This window comes from Lagenorhynchus albirostris, chromosome 7, assembly GCF_949774975.1.
Source record: "Lagenorhynchus albirostris chromosome 7, mLagAlb1.1, whole genome shotgun sequence".
In the NCBI taxonomy this organism is placed as follows: Eukaryota; Metazoa; Chordata; class Mammalia; order Artiodactyla; family Delphinidae; genus Lagenorhynchus; species Lagenorhynchus albirostris.
Window position 1 is genome coordinate 109,191,626 of NC_083101.1, and position 24,977 is coordinate 109,216,602.

Sequence of the window (24,977 nt, forward strand, 5' to 3'; positions counted from 1 at the left end):
GCCATTTATCAGAATCCAAAAAAGCCCTATACATGGATTAGTGTTAAGGAGAGGCAGGTGTTTCATAGTGAGTGGAGTATGTGTAATCATAATCAGAGTCAGAATTTTCCCGAAAGGAGATGTCCTTCTACTGCTGTATTTCAGAAACATTTAGGTTAGCTTTTATTAAAGGGAGGCAATAGTCCCTTATTTATGCTTTTGATTTATAAGCTATACCTTAACTTGATTAATATTTACCCGCAAACTTAATAAAAGGGTTTGGCTCTCCACATACATAAAGCATTCTTCTTAAATTGTTTGAAAGTCTTAAAAAGCTAGCTTCAGTCTTTGGCAAATGACAGAAATTACCCTGGACCCACCGACAAATTCTATCCAATAAGTTGGACCAAAAATCAAGTTATAACAACCTCCTACAGCTATTAAATGAGCTCGTGGCTCAGTACTTGTACCAGCACTAATATAATATTTCAGAGGAAATAGGCATTGGAGCTGACGCTCCATCACCCCTTTAGAAGACTTGTTATCTGAACTGCAGAACATTCTGAATATGGCTAGTTCTGTCACTCTTTCCTCAATTTCTTCCCCCAGGAAATGGCATCTTTATGTCTTTATTAGCTCTCGGTATAAAGGCCATTTGATCACAAATGCTTTCAAACAACTGCAATATTCAGTCGTCCTTTCTCAATAAGTCATTTTGAAGCAAAATCATAAAGAGGTCACCATCACTCCATGAGAGCTGAGGGACTTAAAACCACAAACACATTCAAAAGGAAAACTGGGTACTTTTTATTACCATTAACTTAGATGACTTAGACGGGAATCCACCCCAGACGTTAAAGAGATTCCAGTGCCGTTGTGTCTTCAAATACACACTAAAACTTAAGAGTAAATCTCAAGCGTAAACCTTCCCTCATCACAGGGGCAGGAGCAGATAAGGGAATCTCTTCCTACGATTCTTAGTGTTGAAAGGACGCCTTCTCCCTCTACTTCCAGACGCTAACTTTCCAAAAGGAAAGTTAATAAAAGCGACCCCTCGGATACAATGCAGACGCTGTTTGCACAAGGCGCTGGAAGCAGCACAGCTGCCCAGCCCCCGAGCCCCCGGCTCCCGCGTCCCAGGGGAAGGAGGGGCGCGGCCATAAAGGCGGGCAGGTCGGGCCGGGGGCGCGGGCGGGTCAGCGGGGCCGCAGCCCGGGGCCCAGGTCACCCACGTCCCGGGGCGCGGACGGAGCCCCACAGACCGGGAGAGTCGGGCGGCGGACAGCGCGTCCGGAGGAGCCCTCGGCGCGGGCGTCGACCGCACAAGTTAGTTTGGCGGCCCCGCGGCCCGGCCGCAACCGGGGGAGGGAAGAGGGGAGGAGAGGCGGGCTCCGGCCCGACGGGGCGGCCGATGGAGGGGGCTCCGGGGCAGGGGTCCGCAGGCGGGCGAGAGCGGCCGCCGGGAGGGGAGGGGGGGAGCGGGGGAGCGGGAGGCGGAGGGAGGCCGGTCCTGGGCGAGGCCTCGGCCGCGCATCGCCAGTCTCGGCGCCGAAGCCGAGGGGGCGGCGCTCTCCGCGGAGCCGGAGGCGGGGCCGCGCGTTCCCACCCGGGCTGGCAGCCGGGGGCGCCGGAGACCGGGAGGAGGGGGGCGCCCCGGACGCGCGGGGGCGGCCAGACCCAGGGGCCTGGTCCGCACCGGCGGTGGCGGCGGCCGCGGCCCCTCGCCTCCGTCAGGCATGCGCGCGCCACAGGCCGCAGCCCGGACCAGCCCCGCGTCCCCGGCTGCTGCCGCGGCGGTCCTGGCCCGGCCCTTCTCTCCTCCAGCCCGCGTTCCAGGTGCGGAGGGCGGCCGCCGAGCCCCCCCCGCAGCGCGGGGCGGGATGGCGCGGGGAGGTCCGGTGGGGGCTGGGACCGGACGCGGGGTTCGGGGCCCCCACCCGCCCGTCGCGCCACCTGCGGAGCCCGCGCTCGACCCGCCGACCCCGCTCCCGCCAGGCGCGCGAACAAAACAAGTTGCAGCTCTCCGCCGCCGGAGGGGGCGGGCGGGTCACTCACCCTCATCCTGCTCAGCGGGCTCGGCTCGTCCGGCCGCGGGGATAGGGAGGACCAGAGGACCACCAGCACCAGGAAGCTGCCCACCACCAGCAAACTGCGTAAGAGGAGCCCGATCTTCAGCCTCATCTTCCTCCGGCGGCGAGAGGCGCACAGCCGGGCGCAGCCGCCGCCACCGCTCTCCCCTCCCTCCTTCCCCCTCCGCGCTCGCCGCCTCCTCCTCCCGCCCCCGCCGCCCGGCGGCCGCCCTCCCCGCCTCCGATCCGGAACTCCCCTTGCCTGGCGGGCCGCCCCACCCCCGCTCTCCCCTCCCTCCCCCGGCCGCTCCCGCCCCCACGCCCTCGCTGGGCGGCCCCCGGCCGGTCCGCAGCCCCTTCCCCGCCGCCGTCCCCCCGACCCCCCCAGGTCCTGCTACCATGCGACTAACTTACACTCTCCCCAGGTCTGTCCTCAGCCTCGGCCCCACCGCTCAGCCCTAAAAGCTGCCCGGGTCCCCAACTTTTATTGTCCTTTCGGGCTGTAACTCCGGCCTTAACGCCGGCCCCCCGGCCCCCGCCGCGGGGCGGGCGGGAAGGAAACCAGGAAGTCGCGGCGGCCGTTGCCGCAGCTCCACGTGGCTGATTTATAGCTGGGAGGATATTTCCTTATTGATTGTGCTCGCTTCCTCACACGGCTCCTTTAAGGAGCCGGATTTGTATCCGAAAGGCCCAGGTGTGATGTGCAAATATCACCGGACCCCAGGAGCTCTACTTGGAAAGCGGGTAGTACGTCGCTGTCTCTGAGCTAATTAGAAGAAAAACAACCCAGTGGGAATAAGCAATACCAACCTTGTTCAAGGGCTAAGTTTCTATTCCTAGGACCGAGGATTTCGGGGTTTGTAAAACAATACTCAAAAAAAAAAATACTCCACCCTCGTCGCCTCCTTCAGACCCGATTTTTGCCGCTTGATGGAGGTTCCTTGATTTCTGTTTTTCAAAAGCCTTTCAGAAGCCTGAGACCTACATTACACGAGAAAGGGTATTGACAAATGTTTAGCCAGATGCCCCGGCCGGAGGAAATAATTTTTGTGCCCATATCTCCCAACAAAGATGTCAGTCGCCTCTCTTGCCAGATGCACGTGATTATGTTATCAGTGTGACCTCGTATCTGCCTAATTCAAGTTGAACAGAATGTTTAATGTCTTCTCCTAAGTTTTAGGATGGTAAAAGTTGATCCTTCTTCCTTAATATTGTCTCCTATCTGCAGGTATTTTAAAACAAGTGAAACCCGGTTATTTAAATTTCTAGAATGAAATAGAGAATTTCATTCAGGATAGATAAAGAATTGTACCAGACCAACTCCATGTGCTTCATGGTTTGGGTTACACTACCTAGTATATTGGGGATTTCTGTAGATGCCAATCATTTCAGAATTCCCACGAAATATTTGCAGTGAACAATAGGGGGAAATGTAGAATGGCTGACAATATGGTCAGGTCTGTTCTTGGCTGGATAATTGTGCAGAGTAATGCATGTAAGCCCAATACATACAGCACCTGGAGGGCTGTCGTGGGTTGAATACAAGTCACTGTCTGACTCAGCATTTTTATCAACTACTTAAATCAAAATCAGTTGCTTTTCATATAGGACGAGGGAGACTGCTGAAGACCTTTTTTTTTTTTTTGATGAAAAAGACCTGGACTTTAATTTGATTGATAAAGTATGAACCGACTGGGTAATGTAGAAAGCTACTGCCCCACTCCTGAGTCAGTTCAGGTCCATGTGGGGACCCAGGCATCACCTGTACCCAGGTGATTCTGACCCAGCTCATCTGTGCACCACCTTTAGAGAAACAGTGAAAGGAAGGGGTGCTTGGGGAAAGGTTTATTTAGATAACTGTGGAAAGCAGGAACAAGGTCATTTGTGGACCCAACTTGGGCTGTTCACAGTGGGGAGGGCTCCTTTGCAAAGCAGACGTCCTTAGACAGAGACTGGGCTTGGAGCAGGTGACCTTCAAGGGATCTTACTCCTATCACATGAGGGAATAATTCCGTTTGAAGTCAGCAGCCGAAGTCTTCCAGGAGTAATGAAACCTTCTGTCTGTGCTCTCATTTGCGCAGTCAGAGGAGACAGCTTTTGATTATTAAGAAAATAGGAAGCTTTATTTTTACTCTTATGGGCATAGTCGGGCAGGTGTGCAAATTGAAAGTGGGCCTTATCACTCCCTAAGGCAATCAGAAGGATTCTTGGGCAGAAATGGTATTCAGAGATGACCCTGCCACCCCCTTTAAGTTTTGCACAGAGAACTTAAAATACGTGTGAAAGGACACAAAATTAGAAATTGATCAGTGGGTATATGGTTGTAAAAGCCCAGGCTCCTCTGAGTCCTAGCAATGTTTTTTCGTGGTTTTTTTTTGCGGTACGCAGGCCTCTCACTGCTGTGGCCTCTCCCGTTGTGGAGCACAGGCTCCGGACGCGCAGGCTCAGCGGCCATGGCTCATGGGCCCAAACACTCCGCGGCATGTGGGATCTTCCCGGACCGGGGCACGAACCCGTGTCCCCTGCATCTGCAGGCGGACTCTCAACCACCGTGCCACCAGGGAAATCCCTAGCAATGTTTAGAAGAAACTCAAAGTATAAAATACAAGCCTGTTGCAGCATTTGCAAGGAGGCAGCCTCAGCAGAGTTGACCCAACGCTTTAGAAAATGAGGAGCTACACGCATCCAAAGCTTAGTTCATGGTCAGTCACTTAAGCTCTCTGAACCTTGGGCTCTTGTCTGCCGGACAGTGATTGCAATACTCACCTCACAATATCATCAAAAGGAATAATGGAGGTCAAGTGCATATGCAAATATAAAGTACAGATAGAGTAATGGGGCAAGTCTCAGTGTGTCTGGGTGCAATTCGTTTTTTCTTAATGAATACTACAGTTACCATATGACAGGGATTGTTGTAGGGGAATACTTCTGGTTTGTCTAACCCGGGGTTCGCCGGGAAAGAGGGTTGAGACCAGAACTTAATTGGAGGGACACGGGATGGCCAAGAGAGCCTTGTCCTCTGTCAGGTTATGGTGGCTCATGTGGCAGGTGGTGACATGGTGTCTTCAGCTGGGGGCTCCACAGTAATGGGGGAAAGATAATTCTTTTGAAGGCCTGGTGTTCGCAGGATGCTTCACACGTGTTACTGCATTTAATCTTTACGCCACGTGAGTGGGGCTGGCGTCACCATTGTTCTCAAGCTGGGATTCAAAGCAGACTAGATTTCTAGAGAAATCAGATTTTTAGAGATTAGATTTCTAGTCTCAGAATTCGTGTGGCTGCGTCCATGCTCCTTGCCAAGCTGGGCTAGCCTTCTAGGCCCGGAATATAAATGTTCTTAGGATGCAAAAGGTCAGGGCCTCAAGATTCGTTGCTTTTAAATTCTTCCCCTGTCTGCTCTGTCCGAGGGGAACCCACCATGAGGAGCTGCGCCCTTGCCGGGGCTGCTGTTTAGAGGTGAGATGCCCGCTCCGGGGGTCTAACCACTCCTTCCTTCCTTCTTTATCCTGCAGCCAAGCTGAACATCTGAGTTGCTAAGTGTGTCTTGAACTCCCTTTGCTTCCGGGCGGGGGGATTCTTTTTGCCTGAAGTGACACAAAAGCTTTCCCATGCTTCCTCCCGAATCCCTCCCATCCCCCAGGGCCCTCCCCACCAACACACTGGGACCGGTACCCTGCTGGGTGCTCTACCTCTCTCTCCCTGATAATTACATAAGGTATGTGAGGACGGAGCCTTGTCTGTCCAGTTCATCCTTGTATCCCGTTTGTAGAAAGGGTTCAATAAATATTTTTTGGTGAAATAATGAATAATTGGATTGAGAATATAAACAGAAGATGAAACTTAGAAGAAACGCCAGGACTATATCAACTGCTGGTCCTCCTTACCTGGAGCATCTCCTTCCAAGGATAAAACTTTGTGGGTTTTATTTAATTAGAAAGGTGATTATTTTAGCTATCGTGGTTATCACCATCAGCTGGTAGACTGTTATTTCCCCTCACTTTGAATCCTACTAAGGTTACTCAGGACTAAGAAGGAAGTGATGATTTTAATTTAAATTCAGATCATTGTGTCTACTGAGGTTTCCAAAAAAGGAAGAAAGAAAGGAAGGAAAGAATTAAATTGTATTGAAATGGGAACACATAGCCATGGGCAAGTACTATTAGCAACCAAAGTTCAATTTTAACTATATGTGATTGTTAAGAGCTCAGGTTAAATTAGTCTCAGTGACCTATAAATTACTGGTTAAATATCCTAGTGCCTATTCTGTAAACCGTTTGATCACCTCTTTTCAAAGAAGAACATCCGTGATAGTATTTTTAAGTTAAGAATGTATTATAGGGAATTCCCTGGTGGTCCAGTGGTTAGGACTCGGTGCTTTCACTGCCTGGGGCCCAGGTTCGATCCCTGGTCAGGGAACTAAGATTCCGAAAGCCACACGGCCCCAAAAAAAAAAAAAAAAAAAAGTATTATATGGTTTAGAAAATAATTGTTATTTAAATTTTTTAAGTATAAAAAATATACTTTAAAAAATATTTTTTTTACTTAATATATTCTTAAGTTTGTTAAGAATATATTAATTTTGGACAGTGTTTATTAGTTATCTCTAACTGCATAACAAATTACCCCCAAATGTAGCATTTTAAAGCAACAAATTTTTACTATTTCATGCAGTTCTGAGGGTCGGGAATCCAGGAGTGGCCCAGCTAGGTGGCTCTGGCCCAGGGTCTCTCCTGAGGTTGTTGCCAGGCTGTCAGGTGGGCCTGGAGGAACCTGCTTCCAAGTTCACTCCCAAGGCCAACAGGCAGGCCTCACGGGCTACTGAGGGACACTTCAGTTCCTTGTCACAGAGCTGCTCAGGACAAGGCAGCTGGCTTCCTGCAGGGAAAGATCTGGGAGATGGAGGGAGGGAGAGAAAGACAGAGAGACAGGGGTCCAGAAGCTGTGGTCTGGTGCCGTGTGGAAGGGAGCCACACAAGGCTTTGAATCCTAGGAGGTCAGGGTCTTTGGAGGCTTAAGAACAGCACTGGAAATCAGAATACTCGTTATTCCATGTATTGTTTGTAGTATTTCGCTTACGATTATGATATGCTGAAGTCTTTCAAAAAGAATTCAGATCTTAAATAATTGCTCATTTCTGATTATCTTGCAAAGAAATACTCTGTGTCTTCAACTCTAAAACGAAGGTGTTGGGCCAAAGAATCTTGAACACCCCTTCCAATTCTGAAATTCTGATTGTCCTGTGATATTAATAGATGGTTGAAACTTTTAAATTTACACTCTTGTGTAGAATACAACCAAGTCAAATTCTGCCTCTATACTTTTTTTTTTTCTGGCATGTATTACTATTTCTGTAATAAACTTAAAGAGATGGATAATTCCTGAGTTGTGCTCATCTGGAATAAAGACTGTTATCACTAGGGCTTCCATTTGATGAGGTTAATGGTCTCCTACACTGTTGTGAAGGCAGAAATGCTTATTTTACAACCCTTTTAACAACTACTGAGTCTGTGCTCTAGAGCCCGCGAGCCACAACTACTGAGCCCATGCACCACAACTACTGAAGCCCGCGTGCCACACTACTGAAGCCCTCGCGCCACAACTACTGAAGCCCGCACGCCTAGAGCCTGTGCTCCGCAACAAGAGAAGCCACTGCAGTGAGTAGCCCGCACACCACAATGAAGAGTAGCCCCTGCTCGCTGCAACTAGAGAAAGCCTGCACGCCGCAACTAGAGAAAGCCCGCGCGCCGCAACTAGAGAAAGCCCACAAGCAGCAACGAAGACCCAACGCAGCCAAATATAAATAAATAAATTTATTAAAAAAAAAAAAGCTCTTTTAGATTGAACGCTGTAGAACACTACCTCTCCAGGAGTCTGTAGTGTTTTCAGACTCCCATATTTCAGAAGTGCTCTTCTGACTTGACCATTTATTTAAGCGGCGACTGAACCACATTCTGTCTCCTAACAGTCTTGTTTGGAACCCCTTCAGCAACTTCCCATTGGTCTCAGAATTAAGCCCCAACCTCTCAATTTATTCCAAAGACCTTTGCGAGCCAGCCTCTGCTACCTCCACAGGCTCAGCTGGGCCACGAGTCCTCTTTTCCAAGCTAAACTGCAGCTATGTTGACCTTCTCTCCGTTTCTGGAATGGGCCAAGTTCTCTCTCCCTTCTAGGCCTTCACACAGGTTATTCCCTTACCCGAACACTCTCTTAGTTTCAGCACCAACTACCTCCCACCAAACTCCCATCATCCTTCAGAATCAGTTTATACATCAGTTCCTCCAGATTCCTCTGTTCTCTTCAGACCCCAGCCCTACCCTATGCTGTCCGAGCCCCCTGTTCACGCTTGGTCCTGGCATGTAGGGCTCAGCTTTGTCATTGCTTACTCAGCGGTCTGTCACCCCCATCAGGCCATGTCCTCATTTGGTGTCATCTTCCCAGACATTCACAGTGCCTAGCACACAGGACCTGCTGTGTTGGGGGAGAAGGAGTGAAAGCATAGTTGACATGTGCTGTGTTTCACATGCTCACTCTTATGTTTTAAGCAAGTTTGGAAACATTGTGTGATAGAAGATATACTGCATATATGTACAGGAAGAGAAAATGTTCTTGTTCTTTGCTCACTTGTTAGAAGATAACTGAAGAAAAGATGAACTTTCCAGTGTGGAATCTAGAAAAATTATACAGATGAACTTATTTGCAAAGCAGAAATAGAGACACAGACGTAAAGAACAGACAATGCCGGGGCGTGGGTCATGAATTGGGAGATTGGCACTGACATAATCACACTACTATGTATAAAATACATAACTAATGAGAACCTACTATATAGCACAGGGAACGCTACTCAGTGCTCTGTGGTGACCTAAATGGGAAGGAAATCCAAATAAGAGGGGATAGATGTAAACATATGGCTGATTCACTTTGTTGTACAGCAGAAACTAATACAACATTGTAAAGCAATGACACTCCGATAAAAATTAATTTAAAAAATGCAAATTAAAAAAATGGTGAACTTTCCAGGCATTAGCAAAATGCAGTATGGCATAGTTGGAAAATAAAAGATTTGGAATTACCAGGTATCTACTTCCTGTTCAGCCTCTGATTCTCAGATCATTTAGGGTAATCTCTCCGCATAAGCTCTCTGCAGTCTATACCTCAGTTGCTTTGTATGCAATTCTGTTGTTTGTCTTTTGAGTTGTCTGAAAAGGCTTCTAGGCATAGTCCATTACTAAAAATAACCCAATCTTTTTTATAGCTAATAAAAATTATATCAGGTACTTCTGTCACCAAAAAATAAAAATCTTAGAAACCGAAGCTAGTCACTCTCCCCACTTCACCTCAGCTATAAAATTCTTTATCTCAGTTTTCCCTAATCTTTAAGCGTTTCAGTGTCTTTGTACGACTTGATAATGTGTATAGAGGTTCAGGTACTTTTCTTCCCCATGCTTTAATCATTTTGAATCAATAGATCTTAAAAGGCGATAATATCTAAATGTTTTGCAAAAGTATTTTAGAAGTAGGTGGCTTTGCCCTGGGGAAGGAGGGTGCACCGTTCTACATTTTTATCTGACCAAAATGAGTGCTGTAATTCCTAGATAATAAACTGAAACTACCTATCTGCCCACTGATGTGGAAGTTTATATGCACAAACTGTCATAGGACTTACAGTAATATAATACCTTGACAAATTTCAGTTCTGAAGACTTTTTTATGTCATTTAACCACACTCTGCTGAGAACTTGAGTCTTTCTTCAGTGAATTTCATACTCTAATTTCATGAAGTTTTAATACTTGAAGGGAAATTAGAAGTGAGAGTCTAGCCAACTCTCATTTTATGTAAGTTAGGTGGGTTCTTGGTGCCTCTTACTGAAAGAGCTTCCCTTCTGTTCCACCTCTGTTGCATCAAAGTTATGCTCCGAGAGATTATCAGTACAGTTGTCCCTCGTTATCTGAGGGGGATTGGTTCCAGGACCCCTCGGACCAAAATCCGAGGATGCTCAAGTCTCTTGTGTAAAATGATATATATTCACATATAACCTATGCGTATCTTTCCGTATACTTTAAATCATCTCTAGGTTGCGTATAATACCTAATACAATGTAAATACTATGTAAATAGTTGTTAAGTACAATGTAAATGCTATTTAAATAGTTCCCATTAGTGTGACAAATTCAAGTTTTGCTTTTTTTGTGTGTGTTTTGTTTTTGCAGTACGCGGGCCCCTCACTGCCGTGGCCTCTCCCGTTGCGGAGCACAGGCTCCGGACCCGCAGGCTCAGCGGCCATGGCTCACGGGCCCAGCTGCTCCGCGGCATGTGGGATCTTCCCGGACCGGGGCACGAACCCGTGTCCCCTGCATCGGCAGGCAGACTCTCAACCACTGCGCCACCAGGGAAGCCCCTCAAGTTTCGCTTTTTGAAATTTTCTGGAATTTTCTTTTTTCCAAATATTTGCAGGACCTAGAACCCACTGTCAGCAGACTGCCAACTGTATTAGCAAAACAGAGGCTGGTTTCTCTTGAAGGTATCAGGTTCTCATATTAAAGAATGTGACATTCTAGGTGATGCATTTTGCCAAATCTCTCTGGCCGGACCACAATAGGTGTAGCTGGATGAGCAGGCTCTCTGCAGGGAGGTGAAGCGGTGTGGAGCAGAAGAAAGGGGCCAAGGACGAAGGAACATTGTCCTGCTTGTCCGAGGCAGCCTGCAGCCCAAAAGGCACATGATGGGAAAGACAAAGAAGCGCTTTGCACCATCTTCTGAATGGTTTTGACTAGTTATAATAAGATTGGGTTATTTTTAGTAATTGACTATGCCTAGAAGCCTTTTCTGACGCTTCAAAGGAGATAAGCAAAGTTGCATACGAATGAAACTGAGGTGCATGCTGAGTATACGCAGGGAGATTATCCTAAATGATCCAGGAATTAGAGGCTGGCCTGGGAGTAGATATCTGGTCATTCTAAGCCTTATGTTTTCCAACGACGTCATTCTCCACCTGGCTGATGCCCAGAAATTTCATCTTTTTAGACTGAACGATGAACAGTACACTTTCTCTTTATTTGAACACGGGGCTCTATGTTAATGACGACTTGGAGGGCCACAGCTGGGAGACGTGGGCCCAGAGTGGTGATCTTCACGGGAGCTCAAAACACTGTCATTTAAAACTTTGGTTTGTGACTTTTCACTTGTGAGGGCATATGATATGCATGGGTGTTATTGTGGTACCTGTATGCAAATCGAGACTTAGTGAAGTATGGTATTCTTAGAGCTATTGGTCAAGGCAATGCGAAATAGATCTTTTTGCATAAAAAAATACTGTCGTTTAGATAAATGTACCTTTTGGCATATTGCAAAGAATTTTGAATTTTAATTCCTTTTTTTTTTTTGGAGAATGGTCTTTGAGGTCTTGGTCTTGTGGGATGGCTTCTATTTCTCAAACTATGTAAAAAGATTTTTAACAATCCCTTGTTATGATCTTTTATTGTATATTTATAGATATTTCTATTTATTCAGCAGTGTTTGGAGCACGTATCGTGTGCTAGCCATTGTTTTAAATCATGGGAAACAGCAGGAAACTAGAGGAGCAGAAATCCTTGTGGTCATGGAGTCAGACAATAAACAAGGTATGTAAATGATCGTTATCGATGCTGGTATATCACTTATGTGCCAAGAATTATCCTAAGAGCTTACAAGAATAACTCATTTACTTAGGTGGTGTAGTAGAAGACAAATACTGTGGAAAGAAATCAAGGAGGGAAGTGGGATTTGGAATGCGGATGGGAGGGAGGGAAGGTTTCAATTTTAAAGAGTCTGAGACAGTCACATTGAGGGGATAATATCTGGACAAGACCTGAAGGGCTGAGGGAACAGGGCGAATGGCTACCTGAGCCGAGGTGGCTTCAGGCTGAAAGGGCAGCAGGTACAAAGGCCCTGAGGCAAGAACATTCCTGCTTGTTTTAGGAAAAGCAAGGACGGGAGGAGAGCTTTGGCTGAGAAAGTGTGGGTGGGGTGGCCCGATATAACTTACATCCAAGTAGGACCACAGCCTCTGGCTTCTGGGTTTGTTAAGGAAAGGAACAACGATGAAAGCAAGGACCAGTTAGGAGGCTATTTTCATAATCCGGACAGGGGCTCGTGGTAGCCTGGACGAGGATTCTGACCGTGGAGGTGGTTAGAATAGGTCAGAATATGGGTATATTTTGATTACTCTTCAACTATTATGGTTCCAAATCACTGAAGTTGTTGTGCTGCTTCCAGGCTCTTTGTAAGTAGTTAAATTAATAACCTGTAAAACAAACTCTTTAAAGGCTCTGGCAGCACAAGTTATTTAAAGAAACTGTGTAAGTGATTACTCGGCAATTTGGTTTAGATTTTCACGTGTACAGTATATTCTCAAGTGGAACTACCTGTACTTGGAGATAGAATCTCCCAAGTAACAGTGGCAGTTTAGGTGCGGGGCCAACTGAGCTGATGAAAACAACTGGAAGTGCCAGGTGAAATACCTCCGCAATCTTTCTAAATGCGTCCATGCATGGGTAACAAGAAAATAAATCCTAGGGTAAAAGACTGAACAGACAGGTAAGCTGGTATGGAAGCTGGCTTTTGCCTTAGAGCTTTGGCCAAACCTAGGGTGCCTGAGTATCTTTTACATCCTGAGTTCAAGGATTTAGGAACAGAAAACAAATTCAGGGTCCATCCCAAAGTGGAAAGCCTAATAGGACCTCAAAAACTAGGATCCCTGAAGGGTTCCATCCCCAAGGTGAGAGAGAACTGAGTGAACACATTCCCCTCACCCTGAAGAGAAACGTCCCTCTACACATACCCTACACCACCCAACTAGGAAACTAGTCATCATAATGTGGCCCTGACCCTGGTTTGCAGTCAGAATTCACACAACCTGGATGCCTAGAAAAACCTCAGACCAAGAACTTAAAGTGATCCCAGACTAATGGTGTCACAAGGCATCTGAACTGCAAATGTGAATCCTTTTTGAAAGAACTCTCTTCACCTCAGGCTTTGAAAAATGTCCTGTTCCTGTGTCCCTAAGAAGATGAGTCACTCACAGTTGAAAATCACTGAACTCCCAAAGCCCTGGGTGGGAAATAATATTCTACAAAATAGGCTGCCTGGAAAACTTAGCAGTTAGAATTACCAGACACAGAATATAATCGCATTTAATACACCTCAAGAAGTGAAAAGAGAGCTCTGAAAATATGAGTAAAATTGAGAAAAGACCTAATTTCAAGAAATAAAAAATACTGAGTTAATGGACGGGTTAAACAGTACAGTAGAACTGTTACTGAAATGTTTCATCCCTTGGCTTCTGGGCCCTTGGTGGTTTTCCTGTCTCTTGGGCCACTCACTGTCAGTCTCATCACAAATTCTGCTATGTAAAAAGACAGCATTGTTTAGAATTCAGTTCTAGTTCTTTTTCTTTTCCTCAGTTTTGAATCTTTGTGAGGATTGACCCATTCACAAGGTTTCAGTTCCGTTAAGTGGAATTCATTTATTTTCCCACCAAATCGTCTATTCTTCCTAGGCTCCTGATTTAGCCATTGACACTTAAAAAAGAAATTTCTAAGACATCTTTCATAGTTTCTTCCACTTTTCCTTCCAGATTTCATCATTAACAAGTCAGGACCACCCCATCACTGATGTTTCCTTTTGCATCTCTTCCCACTGCTATGATTCACATTTCTTTGCAGTTTCTTTACCATGTTCCCATCGTTTAATCTCCTATTTCTTAAAACCATTCGACCTACCACTACTATTATCTTTCTAAAATAAAAGTTCAACGATATCACCCCTGGAGCAAAAACCTCTAGTGGTTCACCTTACATTGTGTCCTGGCAGTATAATGGCCTCAAATGAGATACTGAAGCATACTTATGCTAAGTACATCCTAAAGATTGTAGGTTCCGTGAACTTTTTGGTACAGAGTGTTAGAAAACGAGATGGATGGTGGAGAAGGAGAAGATCCTGCAGAACCTTCTTAAATAAGTTCTCGGTAGAACATTTGTCTTCTAGGGCAAAATCATGCGCAGCAACCTGTTCTGCTTAGGTTTGAGAAGTGGCAGTAAGTGAAATAAAGTACATTCGCGCATCCAGTTGACGACTTCAGCTGAGATTAAGCAAACTGAAAAAGTCAAAATAAGGCCCATAGAAAAGGTGCTTCCAAACCAGTGAACAGGAGTTTGGAAGATTTTAAGACTTTGAGGAAGAACATCAATGAATGAGGGTAGACTTATTGCTATGACAAACCCCACAACTTCAGGGGCTTCATACAATGAAAATGTATCACATCACAGTCCCATCCTCTTTGCAGCTTGGGGGGAGGGAAGGGACTCCGCCCCTCCCAGCCCGTTAGGGATCCAGGCTTTTCCCATTCAGTGGATCTCCCATCCCCTGAGGAACCCAAGCCCTCCACTGGATTCTTTGCATCTAGCTGGCAGTTTAGGGAAAAAAAGAGCAGGTGCAGGATCCCCTATGATGTGTTTTAAGAGCCAGCCCTGGAGCGGTGAACATTCCTTCTGATAACTTTTATTGGCTAGAACTCAGCCACATGTACTGGTAGGTGAATAGTTAAATGGTGTATTTGGTCCTTCAAATCATGTTTTAGAAAATATTTAGTAGCATGGGAAAATGGAAACAGTAAGTGGGGGAAAATATGATACGAAAGTAAGTGCAGGGCTTCCCTGGTGGCGCAGTGGTTGAGAGTCCGCCTGCCGATGCAGGGGACACGGGTTCGTGCCCTGGTCCAGGAAGATCCCACATGCCGTGGAGCGGCTGGGCCCGTGAGCCATGGCCGCTGAGCCTGCGCGTCTGGAGCCTGTGCTCCGCAATGGGAGAGGCCGCAACAGTGAGAGGCCTGCGTACCACAAAAAAAAAAAAAAAAAAGTAAGTGCGTTCTGGTTCTAACTCGTTAATAAAATAAATATTTTCATTTAAAAAAGCCTATAAGGAAATAACCTACTAACATTTTGATCTCTGTCTAAATAGTGGGATTGTTGGGAATCTTCTCAATATTCCTCTTTCTTATCTAAATTATTGATTATGAAAGTGTTACTTTTCAAAATAAACCTTATCAAAAAAATTTTAAAGAAAGAAAGTGGTGTGTCTTTAAAAGATTTCTATATTCCTGGAAATTACCCATCAGAGGCCTTGTACATAGTAGCTGCTTAATACGTTTTCAGAGATTCACCATATTCATTGACTGAATAGAGTAATTAAATGGAAAAAGCCTAAGAACTAAATGTTAAGGAAGTGTTATTTCCCTAATGATGCATGTAAATGTGGTAACAGGTGAGCCAAATCACCACACTTTCTATGATAATCTGATTTCAGTTTTGTAACACTTAAGTCATATAGTAGATGTGGTACCAATACTAGCGAGTTACCTGTGTTAGTGTTTCCTGAACTTTATTCATCTTGGTACTGTTTATGCCATTTTTAGTCATACCTAGAGTAGTATACATATTATTGCTTAATATTTTCTTTTTTTTTTTTTTTTTTTTGCAGTACGTGGGCCTCTCACTGCCATGGCCTCTCCTGTTGTGGAGCACAGGCTCCAGATGCGCAGGCTCAGCAGCCAAAGCTCACGGGCCCAGCCGCTCCACGGCATGTGGGATCTTCCTGAACCGGGGCACGAACCCGCGTCCCCTGCATCGGCAGGCGGACTCTCAACCACTGCGCCACCAGGGAAGCCCCGTTTGCTTAATATTTTCCATTAAAATTATATACTTTTATAAAGTCAAGTGTAGCTTTGTACTAAACAATGATACTAGTAAAATCACAGGACTGTGTTATTCATTTTTCAACACTTATTAAAATTAATGCATAATTATCAGAATTTTAAAAATTCACATTCTACTTAATCATCCCTTTTAACCCCAACTTTACTACACTTTAGAAATAACTGACCTATTATATATCATATTTATCTACTTAATGTTTTAGGTTCAAGCTTCTATAATGTTTAGGTTCAAGCTTCCATGAACAATACAGGTTTTGCCCACCTGACAGAATATCTAGTTTTATGAATTATGCTCTAATTTTGTGATTTATGTTCATGTATAGGTGAACATAAAGTGAACGTTTAATAGGTACTATAAATAAGTTAACTTACTTTTTTAACAATTTTTTTTTAAACGATGAATACTCCATCTTCCCCACACCCATCCCATTAATGGAATCCCACTGATACGATACAGAATGTTTCTAAGGCAAAACAAAATAAGTCAGTTAATATATGGAACTTTTTTTTTTTTTTTTTGCGGTACGCGGGCCTCTCACTGTTGTGGCCTCTCCCGTTGCGGAGCACAGGCTCCAGAGGCACAGGCTCAGTAGTTGTGGCTCATGGGCCCAGCCGCTCCACGGCATGTGGGATCTTCCCAGACCAGGGCACGAACCCGTGTTCCCTGCATCGGCAGGCGGACTCTCAACCACTGCGCCACCAGGGAAGCCCTGGAACATTTTTTAAAGACCAGAATTCTTTGGTTTGCACGTAGCTCACATGAGTAAAATAGAGAGGTAGCTACTGTTTCTCAAGATCATAATCCTGCTCCCAGAGATGATAAATGATAGCAACAGCAAAAGCTGGCCATTAATTTCACACTTTGGGTGCAAATTTCTTTTCTGAATGACAAAGAATACAAACTTTGGGTTTTGTGACTCTTGAACTAAAAATACAGAGGGAATTGGAGAATGTACATCTGGGGAAATCCTTAGGATAGAGACCTTTTCCGGGATGATTTATGTGTTGTCTAAAAATAAGGCTGTGGTTTCTCGGTTGTTCCTGGCTTTGTGGTGATTAAGTTTTTCACTTTTTAGAAACCAAGTGTTAAGAAAGAGGTGGGAACCAGGAAAACAGGGTGAAGTCAGCGAAAGAAAACGGAGACCCACAGCCAAGGGGATGACTTAATAGGTCACATTAGGTGGGTTATGGTAAAAAACCGACAAGATTTTCTTCTCCTGCATTTTAAAAAGAAAACAAAAATCTTCAGCACAGATCCCATCTACAGAGACTGGAGGGTCTCGGAGGACAGGAGCTGACTGATGAACATTCACGCTCATTGTGGGGCACAGACTTTGAGAACAAGCCTTTTCCTGAGTCCCGAGGACCATAGACACGTTGGCTGAACTGTTTGTTATTCTTACCAGTGGGGTGTGGCTGAGATTCCATTACATATATGGTCCCACCACGTGATTCATCCAGCGGGTGTATTTTAATTATTGAACCAAGACGTGAGTAATTGGAAAGGAGGAAACCTAAGAAGAAACACCAGTTCTTCTGCATTGACCTATACAGGTCAGGACCTAGGAGGTCTTTTGTCTTTTCTTTTGACGTCTAAAAAGAAATATTCTTACATCTCCAAGAGAAAGAGCAAGAAAACAGAGGGATGAAACACTCCTGATCGAGGGCCTGTAGTCAATGTCCCATTTACCCCATGTGTCACCTGCTTGAGCCCTAACCCCTACTATCCACCACTCCAGTTACCCTGATCTTTCCTGTTCTTAGGGTATGATTTAAACAGCCTGTTCTCCTCTTTTTGGAAGTTGGATACAAATGATAAATAATCAGTGGTGAATTTGGCCTCACTTTTGACTGACCTCATTAGGCTTCAAATGGGAATCACAGAGACCCACAAAGGTACATTGCGGTTGTCCTGGCACTGAGCACTAATGGGTGGAGTTCACAAATAAAATAATAGAAATGATTCTGTCTTGCGTGGACTCTGGGGAAACAGCAGACAGATACCCCCTCTGGTCAGTAGCTGGAGGAGTCCGGGCTGTGCGGCCCCAGAGGCAGAGCTACAGGACAGTCCCTGCTGTGCCTCGAGGACAGCCCTTGCCCTGCCCCGATGGGAGGACTGTTGTTTAATTGCTGGTCTTTACAGCCACGTTGCATGCGTAACCGTCATCTTCAGGGGACCAAAGTACCTCTGCTGAGTTTATCATAGTGCAAGAATGTCTCAGCTTCACAGACTGTGATGGGGCAACCTAAATTAAGCTTTTTTTTTTTTTTTTTTTTTTTTTTGCGGTACGCGGGCCTCTCACTGTTGCGGCCTCTCCCGTTGCGGAGCACAGGCTCCGGACGCGCAGGCTCAGCGGCCATGGCTCACGGGCCCAGCCGCTCCGCGGCATGTGGGATCTTCCCGGACCGGGGCACGAACCCATGTCCCCTGCATCGGCAGGCGGACTCTCAACCACTGCGCCACCAGAGAAGCCCTAGAATTATTTTTAACCAAACTTGAGAAAACGGGAGGTTAATAATCCATGAATGCAATCTAAGGAAAATCCTCAATTGCTTAAGCTAAGGATTGAGAAAAATCTTAAATCAGATGTGTTAGCAAGAGGAAATAAATTATTACAATTCTTTAATTCAACATTAAAGAAAATTTCAATCACCAGTTCCTCTTGTGAAGTCTACCAAGCGACTTGAACTGTGTCTCTTGCCTAGAAATAGGTCAGTTAAAAAAATGATTGCAAAGGAGTATATGATGATGTCTGATTTCATGAGTCATTTAATGCTTAATAAGAAAAGCAAATCAATCAAGGGGGAAAATATCAATAGTTCAAATCTGTTGCATCTGAGGTTTTAAATTTTATTTTGCTTCTTTAATTTTGAAATCTCAGCATTAGAAATCAGAATTTTTCATTACCTTTCTCTTTTCTTGTCTCAAGTGACCGTTTATTGAATTCATTGTATTATATATGGAAATTTTAAAATGCAGATTGTTTTACTTCAAAGGTTTTTAAAAATGTTGATTGCACAGAGAGAAGGTGCTGGGAATAAGAATTCACACCTGCATACAAGCAGGCATTTAAAACAACTGTCCATCATTTAAAATCTGCATTCTCGTGCTTTAGCATCAGTGAGTTAAAAGAGGAACTTTACCACTTAGAGTTTCCATCAACCTGCATTTACTGATCCCCTGCAGTATGAACCCTGTGGTTTCAGAGCAGCACAACCTCACCCAACCACGCGCAGCAGCTCCAGACTAGTCCCCCGTCTTCATTTAGACCTACCGTCTACCACCCAGCTCAAACCAAGTGGGGGAGAGGGGGTGGGAGGAATTGGGAGATTGGGATTGACATATACACTACTATGTATAAAATAGATAACTAATGAGAACCTACTGTATAGCACAGGGAGCTCTACTCAGTGCTCTGTGGTGACCTACATGGGAAGGAAATCCAAAAAAGAGGGGATAGATGTATACGTTTAGCTGATTCACTTTACTGTACAGCAGAAACTAACACAACATTGTATAGCAACTATACTCCAATACGAATTTTAAAAAACTCATTCGGGGGCTTCCCTGGTGGCACAGTGGTTGGGAGTCTGCCTGCTAATTCAGGGGACACGGGTTCGAGCCCTGGTCTGGGAGGATCCCACATGCCGCAGAGCAACTAGGCCCGTGAGCCACAACTACTGAGCCTGCGCGTTTGGAGCCTGTGCTCCACAACAGGAGAGGCCGCGATAGTGAGAGGTCTGCGCACCGAGATGAAGAGTGGCCCCCTCTTGCCACAAGTAGAGAAAGCCCTCGCACAGAAACGAAGACCCAACACAGCAAAACTAAATAAATTTTAAAAAAACAAAAAAACTCATTGGGTAGTAAAGTTCCTTCTCATTTCTACAAATTCGAAGAATAGCTGTTTCAAAGCATAAAGTACAAGAAAATGAAAGATTTAAGGACTGAATGCTAGAGTTTTGCAGGCGGGGTTTCAGCTGAGCGCACAGCCTCATCCCCCAGGAGGGCAGTAGGGATGCTACGCAAGGACCACTGTGTGTTCCCCAAACTCCTCCCGGTTCTTCCGGAAGCACAGCCTTAGTGCGTTTCCCAGACCCTCGTACAGGGGTCACGTGACTGCATTCTGGCCAATGGAAATTACGTACACCACTTGCAGGCCTGGCCCCTGATCATCAGCGTACACAGTCCTCCAAGTTCTGTCTTTTCCTCTGCCCGTCGTCAGATGAACAGAATTCAGGGGAAGACAAGGTCAACGGGCTGGAAGAGTCCCTCTGCGGGCATGTGTGGAAGAGTCCCCCGCTTCTTCCTACTGCACTCGTACTGGACTGTGACCAAGCAAGAACTTAGCCTCCACTGCATTACACCCCCGAAGCTTGGGGTTGTCATAGAAGTTATTACACGATAAATAACACAGGTGTAAAGCGAGACGGTGGCCAGGAGAATAAGAAAGCAAGTATCCTGGATTTACAGTTGACCGCTCATGCCACATTCCTCTGTGTGGACATGAAAATAGCAAAATCAGAACCACAGACAGGGGACTTCCCTGGTGGTTCTGGGGTTAGGACTCCACGCTTTCACTGCTCGGGGGTCCAGGCTGGATCCCCGGTCAGGGAACTAGATCCCGCGTGCCGGAACTAAGACCCGGCACAGCCAAATATATAAATACTAAAAAAAAAAAAAAAAAACCCACACAACATAAACAAAAAGTTACTAAGCCAATATATTAAGGTTCAGCTACAGTTGAATACCTTGGCGATCATCCGTTTTTTTCTTCTAAGGTCTACATGTCTGTGTCACCTTTCCCCAGACATGTAGCTGCTGCCTTCCCCTTGGGAACCAATTGTTCACATGTCCCCTCCACATTTCCCCTATGATTATGTAGCTTCATTATCCTGCATTCCTTTCCCAAGTTGTTAAAATTATTTTCTGTTTTTCATAAATTGTTGATAGCCACTTCTTTGACATTAATGAATCTGTAAGGGGAGGAAGGTAAGCTCAATTATTTCAGCATAAAAATAAAAGCCAGTTTTTAAAAAATTGTAATTTTGTTCTTGTTTAATATTTTCTTTTGTGTTTTTTTTCCCCTACCAGATATTGCAATATGTTATTATGGTCTGGTAATCAAAACCAGAATAATGATGATGCCACAATAGACCAATGGATTGAAATAGAAGACCCCAAAGCATGTAAGAAGCATAATAGAATACCCAGAAGTATATATAAATGCCACTCTTTTCCTCAGAGATTTTTTTTTTTTTTTTGCCATACCACGTGCCTTGCAGCATCTTTCCCGACTAGGGGTTGAACCTGGGCCACTGCAGTGAAAGCCCGGAATCCTAACCACTAGCCCAGGGAAGTCCCTATAAATGCCACTCTTGTGTGTACTTTTTTTTTTTTTTCCGGTACGCGGGCCTCTCACTGTTGTGGCCTCTCCCGTTGCGGAGCACAGGCTCCGGACGCACAGGCTCAGCGGCCATGGCTCGCGGGCCCAGCCGCTCCGCGGCATGTGGGATCTTCCCGGACCGGGGCACGAACCCGTGTCCCCTGCATCGGCAGACGGACTCTCAACCACTGCGCTACCAGGGAAGCCCTCTATATTCTTTTTTAAAATAACACAGTGTAACAGCAAAGCCACCAGAATGGCTTCCAATCTTTCCCGCCTCCTAGTTCACCCCCCCACCATGTAATCCCCTCTTACTTTGTAGCAGGGTTGGTCTGTGTGGCCCTAGAACAGCAGGAGGGATGGCAGGTCCTCGGGATTTAGCTCACACTCCTCTTTTGGCTCCCTCGTTATGGGGAAGTAGGTCGTCTCGCGAGAGGACACTCAGGCAGCTCTGGAGGGGCCCCTGTGACGAGGAACTGAGACCCACAGCCAGCAAGAACCCAGGCCTAACAATGAACAGGTAAGTGAGCTTGGAAGGCAGTTCAAGTGGCAGTTGAGCCAGTACCCAAGCGTACCATCCAGAGTCCTAAATCTCAGGAACCGTGCGAGACAACGAATGTTTGTTGCTTTGTGCTACTCTGACAAGTTTTGGGGTAATTTGTTACACATTAGATAATTCAACCACATAGCACATAAAATAAAATCAATAAAACTAATATGGGTCCATGATTAGTAAAGTACACGATTTGACAAGTTTTGACACTTCTGTTTCATCTTGTCTTCCTCAAAATTAATTCCTTTGAGTAAAACATGTGATTACCAGTGTAACTAAAGGATTATTTTCCATTTTATTAAACTCATTAAACAGTATTGCAGTTTATTTGCTTCTATTTAAAAACATGATATGACTCTGGGAAAAAAGCTACTTCAAATTAGCCTAAAAACTATTATGTCTTTCTATCAATGGGTAAAAACATGATGATTGCTTAGTAGAAGTTCCTCTGAGGTGGACTGACTTAAACATATATTTAAGCATAACATTCTAAACAAACAAGTTCTTTTGAAGTCCTTGAAGATAGTTTTCTTTCTTGTGAACATCCCCCTTTATACTCCTAAGATTGTTTGCAATCTCTGTCATTATTCTTGGTAGAGTTATACTTCAACAGAGTAACTGAATGCTAACAGTTCTGAACTAGCGAAGCTCCAAATAAAGAAGCTTTATTATGTGCTGGAAAGGCTAAAACCCCAAGTTCTGAGTCAAGGCGATCATTCTGAGCAGCCTGTGTCTCTGCCAGGGTTACAGCACCAGCGTTCTCCGTGCTTCACTGAGGTTGGAATCCAGATATTGGTACTGAATTGTCTCAATCTGGTCACAGTGTTCGTTTTACTTTCCCACTCATTTTCCCTCAATGAGAATGACTGGGGATAATTGATTTTTCCATGTAGAAAAAGAATGAAAGTGAATCTCTGTTTCACAATATTAAAAACAAAAACAGAAACCCGAGTGAATCAAGGGCTTATGTGTGAAAGGCAGAACCTTAAGCATTTTGGAAGCAGATGGAGAGATTATCCTTAGGACCTTGGAAGAATTTCTTCATTAAAATACAAAAACCGCAAATCGCGAAGGAAAAGATTAGAAAATTTGACTACATTGTGAACTTCTCTCTCTCTCTCTCTCTCTTTCTCTTAAGTATCATATTATGAAGAAGAATTTTTAGGGAGAATAATGTGACTTAATGAGCTTCATTATTTTGGCAATTCTGGTGCAAATCGTAGTAATACAGAGTCAGAGATCTGGCTCCAAGATCACTTTTTTTGTGTGTGTGATTCTTGGTTTTGATGCCTGTCATAGCCTTAATTTTCTCTTTCATATTTTTCTTATATCCTGAATTTTCTCAATTATTGTTTTCTTTTTGTACTTTAGTATCTTTGTAAATTACATCAAAACTAAGGGGGTAGGTAATAAATAAGTTGAACAAAACATTAGATTCGGTTTATGCTGCCAACAGATAAGTATTTCTAACCCGAGCCTTCAAAACATTATAAAAATTTTATAGTAAACAAGGGAGGGGCTTCCCTGGTGGTGCAGTGGGTAAGAATCCGCCTGCCAATGCAGGGGACATGGGTTCGAGCCCTGGTCCAGGAAGATCCCACATGCCACGGAGCAACTGAGCCCGCACACCACAACTACTGAGCCTGTGCTCTAGGACCTCTGTGCCACAACTACTGAAGCCTGCACACCTAGCATCCCTGCTCCGCAACAAGAGAAGCCACCGCAGTGAGAAGCCTGTGCACTGCAACGAAGAATAGCCCCACTCGCCACAACTAGAGAAAGCCCGTGCACAGCAACGGAGACCCAGTGCAGCCAGAAATAAACAAACAAATAAATAAACAAATATTTAGAAAATGGATAATTTATGGAGAATTTCTGGCAATACTGAATGCAACTACAGGTAAATCTTCTCCAACTAACTCAGTTTTGGAATGTCTAAACATCCTATAATCACAGAGACACAACACCATACCTATCAGTAATAGATAATTCTAGTTGTCTAAAGATTCAATTTGTCAAATCATCTCGTTAATTTTTATCAGGTTGGGTCTTGCATTGCATTTGCTAAATTGGGAGAATAACAGACTCAGACTCTACCTGCAGTTCCTGTAAGCTCTCTCAGAATACAAAGGAGCATGGGGCCCCACTTTTGTTCCTCCCAATTCAATCCTGTTATGTGATGCAGAAGTTACAAAGCTTTCATCAGCAATTACTGACTACTCTTTTTTAATTAATTTTTATTGGAGTATGGTTGCTTTATAATGCTGTGTTAGCCTCCACTGCACAACAAAATGTATCAGATATCATACATATACAGATATCCGCTCCCTTTTGGACTTCCCTCCCATTTAGGTTACCACAGTGCACTAGGTGAGTTCCCTGTGCTATACAGCATGTTCCCATCAGTTGTCCATTTTATACATTGTATCAATAATGTATATGTGTCAATCCCAGTCTCCCAATTGCTTCCACCCCACCCCTTTCCCCCTTGGTATCCATACATTTCTTCTCTGCGTCTGTGTCTCTATTTCTTCTTTGCAACTAAGATCATCTGTGCCATTTTTCTAGATTCCACATGTATGCAATAATATATGATATTTGCTTTTCTCTTTCTGACTTCACTCTGTATGACACTCTCTAGGTCCATCCATGTCTCTACAAATGACCCAATTTCATTCCTTTTTATGGCTGAGTAATATTCCATTGTATATGTATACCACATCTTCTTTATCCATTCCTCTGTCAATGGCCATTTAGGTTGCTTCCATGTCCTGGCTATTGTAAATAGTGCTGCTATAAACATTGGGGTTCATGTGTTTTTCTGAACTATGGTTTTCTCTGGGTATATGCCCAGTAGTGGGATTGCTGGGTCATATGGTAGTTCTATCTTTAGTTTTTTAAGGAACCTCCATACTGTTTTCCATAGTAGCTGCATCAATTTACATTCCCACCAACAGTGCAGGAGGGTTCCCTTTTCTCCACACCCTCTCCAGCATTTATTGTTTGTAGATTTTTTGATGATGGCCATTCTAACCCTTGTGAGGTGTTACCTCATTGCAGTTTTGATTTATATTTCTCTGATTAGTGATGCTGAGCGTATTTTCATGTGTTTGTTGGCCATCTGTATGTCTTCTTTGGAGAAATGTCTATCTAGGTCTTCTGCCCATTTTTTGATTGGGTTGTTTGTTTTTTTTGATATTGAGCTGTATGAGCTGCTTGTATATTTTGGAGATAATCCTTCT

General features: G+C 44.7%; 1 protein-coding gene and 1 long non-coding RNA gene across 6 annotated transcripts in view; one reads left to right on the plus strand and one right to left on the minus strand.

Moving 5' to 3' along the window:
* Positions 1 to 2,214, minus strand: part of GALNT7 (polypeptide N-acetylgalactosaminyltransferase 7) — a 117,953-nt gene extending 115,739 nt beyond the window's left edge. For all 5 annotated transcript variants that reach the window (XR_009541705.1, XR_009541704.1, XR_009541706.1 and 2 more), the window contains exon 1: positions 2,035 to 2,214. Coding sequence is in view for 2 of the 5 variants with exons in the window: in XM_060155816.1 (XP_060011799.1) it covers positions 2,035 to 2,160 (126 nt within the window). In the remaining 3 variants the exon portion in view is untranslated. The remainder of the gene's footprint in view (positions 1 to 2,034) is intronic.
* Positions 1,825 to 17,725, plus strand: LOC132523927 (uncharacterized). Its single transcript, XR_009541707.1, has 3 exons — positions 1,825 to 2,132; positions 11,559 to 11,668; positions 17,048 to 17,725. It is a non-coding gene; the product is annotated as an uncharacterized LOC132523927 (long non-coding RNA).
* Positions 17,726 to 24,977: the final 7,252 nt, after the last annotated feature.